General features: G+C 41.6%; 1 protein-coding gene across 2 annotated transcripts; it reads left to right on the top strand.

The window, feature by feature from the left end:
• The first annotated feature begins 380 nt into the window (after positions 1 to 380).
• On the top strand, positions 381 to 2,797 carry Rap2l (Ras-associated protein 2-like). 2 transcript variants are annotated; one of them, XM_011506809.1, is made up of 2 exons: positions 381 to 556; positions 1,819 to 2,797. In XM_011506809.1, exon 2 carries the CDS (start codon positions 2,077 to 2,079, stop codon positions 2,620 to 2,622), a length of 546 nt encoding a protein of 181 aa, XP_011505111.1. In that variant the 5' UTR covers positions 381 to 556; positions 1,819 to 2,076; the 3' UTR covers positions 2,623 to 2,797. The 2 variants fall into 2 exon arrangements, with proteins under 2 accessions (XP_011505111.1, XP_011505110.1); XM_011506808.1 differs by having other exon boundaries at positions 381 to 565.
• The last annotated feature ends 3,985 nt before the right edge of the window (positions 2,798 to 6,782 follow it).

Below are 6,782 nucleotides of genomic sequence, written 5' to 3'. Positions count from 1 at the left end.
ACCGCTCTGTGTGGGCATACAGTGCCACATCTCTATCTATTTATCCATCCATCCATCTCTATTCTCTTTCTTTGCGAGTGCGTGCGTGAGCGGCGCGCAGCAGCGGAAGGAAGCAGCCGCTGCATAAACTCGTTGCTGCTGGCACGTTCCCTCGGACTGCGAGAGCAAAAGGAAGAGGAGGAGGAGGAGGAGGAGGAGTAGGAGGAGGTGGTGGTGGAAGAAGAAGAGGAGGAAGAGGAGGAAGAGGAGGAAGAGGAGGAAGAGAAGGAGGAGGAGGTGGTGGTGGTGGTGACGGTGACGGTGGCGGTGACGGTGACGGTGGCGGTGGCGACGACGGCGACGGCGACGGCGACGACGGAGGAGGAGGAGGAGGCGGAGGAGGAGGGGGAGGAGGAGGAGGAGGAGCAGGAAAAGGAGGAAAAGGCCAGGCGAGGCTGCCAGCGCCAGTGCGATAAGATGGCGTCATGCGTGTTGTCGCCGTGCAGGAGGACGTAGAGAAAGGACGGCGGCAAGAAGGCCCAGGTCGATTTACACGAGGTCGGCAACGACAGTGATGGTGATTGCGGTAATGCTGTGGCTTCTCACTCTCTTTCTCTCTCTCTCTCTCTCTCTCTCTCTCTCTCCTTTCCCTCTCCCTTAGTTCGTCACGCGCTCTGTCTCTCTTGCCCTTGCCCTCAGGCCGACGCGCCTCTTCTCTCTAGCTTCCGCGAAACTCGAGCTACGGGTGCAGGTACGTGCACGCATCAGCCTCACGTACACGGCGGCCCCTCATCCGTCTCCACTTGTCGCCTCTGTACGCGCACGCCCGTACGTGTATTCATGAGCGTGAGCGCGCGCGCGCGCGCGCACTCCTATGCTCCTCGTACCCCCTGCGAGGCGCTCCTCTGCATTCCGAGACGAGCGAACGTCAAAATCGGACAGTGTCGCGAGTGCTGCATGAGCAGCCGAGGTAGAGGCGCCTTCATAAACAAAGGATTAATAATAAAGGCGAGGCAATGAACGAGCGAAGGAGTTCGAGCGGGGAATTCGCTGGATGGATACAGGCGCGGTGTGCTCGCATGTGTTTGAGTTTACATGTACGCGTACGTGCGCGTGTGTCATGTCTCGTATGTGGTCTACGACTCCTCGACATCCAAGATTTCCTTCTACCACGCACGACAGTCACTCGTTCGCATTATATGACTTTACTCATTTTTCCCTTCTTGCCAGCGTTTGCTTTTTTTTTCTTTCATTCCTTTTTCTCCCCTCCCCCCTCCCGTCCCTCCCACATTCTACATTGTCGGCCGCGTATAAAGTAAGAACGCGCGGTACATGATACGCTTAGCATGCCTGCATTTTGTCTTTCCCGAGAATCTTGGGTTATTAGAGTGGCGTTAAATAACGTAACCACTCGATTGTACTCTTATTATCTTACATCATTGTTAGCGAAAATAAGCACAAACTTACGCCCTCCTGCTATGTCGTTCTATCGCCTCGCGAATGAACGAGACGACGTACGGGCAATATTGCATGTAAAATATCTTTAGATTTATTCTGCCCTCGTCGGCGAATAAAATTAACCCGATGGCTCGACGTGTGCCGTTTTTTTAATATTATTATGTATTCATTGTACTTGACAATTAGTTTGGTCAATCTTATAAAGGCTTACTTAACCTTAATAAGCAGCTAAAATGTATTTGTATTTACTCGAAGCTTTAACCCTAAAAACATAACGTAAGGCGTAAGAGCTTTTATCGTTAGTTGTCATTTTCGCCCTATAATCACTCGTTTAAAATTATATTTATCCAATATATTAATATGTGTGTTTAATGCCTGTAGGATCCTCGATGTGACTTGGTGAAAGGCTTGCGGAGCAACGTCATCTAGCCAACTCGTAGCATATAGGAAGACAATCGTCTAGATGCCTTTGTTATTGGAAAATCGACACCGAGGCTGCGACTCATAGCCTAGAGTAAAAGTTCCCGTTCATCGACAAAACTGCCTCTCTACGTTCTCTGAAGATATATACGTATGTATATATATGTCTTCGAAGAGTATTGTATAGACCAGCAGGTATATACACATATATAGAGAATCATGAGGGAGTTTAAAGTGGTGGTGCTGGGCTCAGGTGGAGTGGGAAAAAGTGCACTCACTGTGCAGTTTGTGTCCGGCTGTTTTATGGAGAAGTACGATCCAACGATCGAAGACTTCTATAGGAAGGAGATCGAGGTAGATAATTCGCCATGCGTTTTGGAAATTCTGGACACTGCGGGAACCGAGCAGTTTGCCAGCATGCGAGATCTCTACATCAAGAATGGCCAAGGCTTCGTGGTGGTTTATAGCTTAACGAATCACCAAACTTTCCAGGACATAAAAGCCATGAAAGAGCTAATCACACGCGTCAAAGGTACTGAGAGGGTGCCAGTGCTCTTGGTGGCGAACAAACTGGATTTAGAACATCAGCGTGAGGTGGATACGGTGGAGGGCAATGCTCTGGCGCAAATGTGGGGATGTCCTTTCGTCGAGGCGTCCGCGAAGAATCGCACCAACGTCAATGAAGTTTTTGCGGAAATTGTTCGCGAAATGAACTTTAGTCCCGAAAAGGAGAAGAAGAGTTATTGTTGCTGCAGCATCCTCTAATACTTAATCAAAAGAACAGCTGCACCGGCGGCGGTGGACTGATGCGGAAAAATTATGCACGAGTGTTGACCCTGAGTGGGGGCACGAGTGGGTGGTCGAAGAAAACTTTTTATAAAAGAGAAACTTTTCAATATACGAACAATCGAATCATTCTTGAATAGAGAGGTAGCGAAAGAGAGAGGGGGGAGGGAAGGAGGGAGAAAGAACGAGAGAGGGGGGAGAGGACAGGCAGTGAGATGGGGAGCAGACAAAATGAACACGGAGAGAAAAAAATGTAGGCTGCAGTAAAGAGTGTTTGGAGGTTAAATTGAATTTTCAGAGCTAAGCGCTTTCGATGCCAAGTGATAATAAATTCCCCATCGTGGTCAATTCAATTAGACCTTAAGAGTTTCGAAGTTGATTAGTAAGAGCATGTTAAAGTTTGTATTTTTATTCACCAAATCTCAATTAATTCAATGCGGCGTGCAAGTATCCGAGCCCTCGTTGGCAAAACAAAATCTCCCTGTAATCTTTGCTGCAAATATGTCTCTCTTTCTCTTATAAATAAGAGTAAGCGCTAGAGAGATGGGCTGTGAGATAGAAATTGGAAAGCGAAAGAGAAATCAGCAGTGATTTATTAACGTTTATTACGAATACGCAACGCAAAAGAAATATCGCCATTGCGCACATCATGTCACACGCGTGCACAACAAATACGAGATGTCATGTACGCGAAAGGGATGAAACGATGCGTTGTGAAGAGAGAAGGGAGGAGGTGAGACGCATAACAACGTGCGTGCACCCGCGTACACGCGCCCACTCACGCACTTATATGCATACACACAATAAAAATGTCGAGCCACGATGCGTAGGTTGTTGAGTCGCGCGTTTTCTTGCTTTTCTATCGGAAATAGCGTGCGCCAAATACGCACGCACAGTTATTTTAATATACGCCGATAGTATTACGTGTAATATTATTGTAATATATATATAAACGGTAGGCATAAGCAGGCAATAAATAAAAGACGGTCGATCGTACGAGAGGAAGAAAACGGGGGGTGGGAGTTAAGACCAAGGTGTGTTGGCATTTTGATGATGGAGGTGATGTGATGAGGGGAGGGCGGAGACGAGTCCGAGTGACCATGGGAAAGAAAGTGAACGCGAGCTGTTCCCTTAAGTTAGTTGTTATAATTGTTATTTCTTCGGCGACAAACCAAACTCGATGTAATATTGTTAGCTAACCGCTCGATTTTACACACGCAGAACTGGCTTTTTATGGCACTTATTAATCGTCGGACCGGATGTGCGCGCTCGAATCCCTTAATACATTGCCGAGCTTTTAATTATTTACGTCCTCGTGAAAGATCATGATTGTTATATTGCGGCGCGAGAAGCAACGAGTATCCTTTTGTAAAAGTTCAGTTCTGTCGGCCCGCCGCGCGATCATCCACCGTATTACATTTTGACATTAGCGAGTTATCAAGCAGCGGAATAAGGGGGAAAGAGAAAAACTTGTTTTTTCCTTTGACGCGAAAAACCAAAACCAAACGAAACAAAACGAAACAAAAGAAGAAGAAAAAAACGAAAAAAAAACTAGTATTTCCTTTATTATTTTGTACGTCGTTGGTTTATTCGTTCGTTACTCTTTTTTTGTTTTTTTTTTGTTTTTTTTTTGTTTTTTTTTTTTTTGTTTTATCGTTTTCATATGCGAATATACCGTCTTATCAAATTCGCCAGAGTTTTTCTCTTTTTCGATTCTCGGCTCTTGTGCTTACTATTATACTGTGCTCGAACCAAAGCTATGGCACTTATTGGGAATAACTATTCCCATGATGTCGAGCATACGATAAGGATGATCGATATCCCTTTTTATTACTCCAATCGAAATCTCAATACTAATTGTATGATATAGATTTTTTAAGGACACTTTGGTGAGATCTTTTATTTCAAGATATTTAAATTTTATTCGTGTTCGGTGCTTCAAGCTATATGTTTTCCTCGTTTATTTTCTTTCACAATCCACTAGGACGAGCTTTTCGAAACCATTTCTCCATATTGTCGGTTTCTCCGAAGATTCTCCATTAATCCATTAATCACAACGACGATGCATTTTACATTTCTTATCGTATTATTCGAATTTTAACCCTTAATTTAAACATCTTGAAATTAAGATTCTCCCAATTTAAGGGTGGAAGATCGCGCGATGCTTCCATTACTTTTTTATTTTATTTTAAAAAAAAAGCAATTTTTTTTTTTTAAATTTTTTAAATCAATTTTCGTATGCGAGGTGGTAGCCTTTACTCAAAGACGCTCAACATATAAGTGACATTTGTGTAAGCTGTTAATCTGTCCGTCGGTCTTTATTATCATTATTTTAATTTTTGTTCATTATGTCCACGTAAGTTTCTTTTCTTAGCGATGCTTCGGTGTCCTTGCTTTTTACACGAATTAAACTACGAGCACATTACAACCGCGTGAACAATTATTCCAGGTACAAGAAATAATCCTAGCGGCGGAGAGAGGAAGTAGATCATTAGGGAGTAGGCAGTCGAAAAGTGAAAATCGCATATTTTTCTAAATAATATGTAAACAATATGTATCGTGAACACAATTAATAGAGTCTTTACGGCTATGTAAATGAAACTGAGGAAACGATCAATGACAAACAAACAGAATAATTTTGCGCATATCATTTAAAGAAGATGAAAAGATAAAAACAAAATCCAAAACTGATAAAACAAAAATGAAAAAAAAAACAAAAGAGAAAAAGACGAGAAAAATCTGCTCTACTGCCCCCCCCCCCTTGATCGAATAATTTTATTCCCTACTAAAGCTACGTTAAAGCCAAGGACATTGGACATTGTACTAACACGTACAATTTTAAGTGCGACTCGAAGTTCTAGTTTACAAAGGCTTTGATTTTAAATTTATTAGAACGACCATAACTATCTGATAAGGATGAAAGTAAATTGAAGTATTTGTAATCTAGCTTGCGGATGAGCCACTTGGGTAAATTTTCTAATCGGGTCACGCAATTTGATAGGAAGAACGTTAAGGCGTTAATTAGACAGACGAGTGCGGCGAGTTCATAGAAAGGTGTTTTTATCAATTTTTGGACGTCGTTTGTGGGCGTGAAATGCAAAATCTAATTTTTCTTTTGAGTTCGCTACGCTTGTCAAGTTTCCAAGTGGAATAAAAGAAGGTAACACCATAACTTAGATGGACTTCGGCCTTTCAGTACTACCTGCGTATGATATTGTGTACGAAATATGTTATATTTTTTACAATGTGAAGAAAACTGTAAATACGATAGCGAGTCAGGTTATACATAAATATATATATTATATATATATGATAAAATTAATAATTATCTCACCCGTGAAAGGACTACTAGAAGTGAGCGGCTTACAACAACAACAGTAATAACAACAACAACAACAACAACAAAAACGAAAACGAAAAAAACGTAAAGAAAAAAACGTAAAGAAAAAAATATATAAAAATACGAAAGAACGTGCATTAAACACTTGTAAGCGGCGGAAGTGACGAAAAGCCATAAGTCGATAATGTTGTTGGTTAGTGTCCGGATGAGTGTGCGTTGTGAACATTTTTCGGGTCCTTTGTGTGGGATGGGGTGAGGGTGGGAGGGTGGGAAGGGGTCGAATAGAGGGAAAAAATAAGAAGAAAAAATGTGTTCGGGATTACGATGATATTCTTTGTGATGAACTTTAATTATTTAAAGACAATTTTGTTGTTGTCGAATGCGGTGCTGGCAACGAGGTGTTTACTGTCAATGTGTAAAAGTATTGAGAAAAGTTTTTCGTAATCAGGCACAAAAGAGGAAATTACTATCAAGTATAAAACGATAAACATTTTTTAGGCAGATACATTACAGTATCTCGTGCTAAAACATAGTGCCCGATAAAATCATGTGAACTTTGTAATTTTACATAATGAACGGAAATTCCCGTACGTATGTGCAATAATGTTGAAAACGTCAATTATATCTTCATTTCTCGTGCATTATAAATTTAAATTTAAATTTAAAATTGCATTAAAGTAAATACTTTTTTTTTTTTTTTTTTTTTTTTTTTTTTTTTTTTTAACTGCTAACTGTATATTTTATTCGCGAAGGATAAAAAATCTTCCATTCGTTCATGATCATTTATTAAACAACTTTT

Source organism: Ceratosolen solmsi, unplaced genomic scaffold (assembly GCF_000503995.2).
Source record: "Ceratosolen solmsi marchali unplaced genomic scaffold, CerSol_1.0 scaffold6, whole genome shotgun sequence".
NCBI lineage: Eukaryota > Metazoa > Arthropoda > Insecta > Hymenoptera > Agaonidae > Ceratosolen > Ceratosolen solmsi.
Note: the sequence above shows the minus strand (reverse complement) of the source record. Positions and strands in the feature narration are given on the sequence as shown.

Coding starts and splice junctions, on each gene's coding strand:
- Rap2l (XM_011506809.1), top strand. CDS start 2,077: ATGAGGGAGTTTAAAGTGGTGGTGCTGGGCTCAGGTGGAGTGGGAAAA.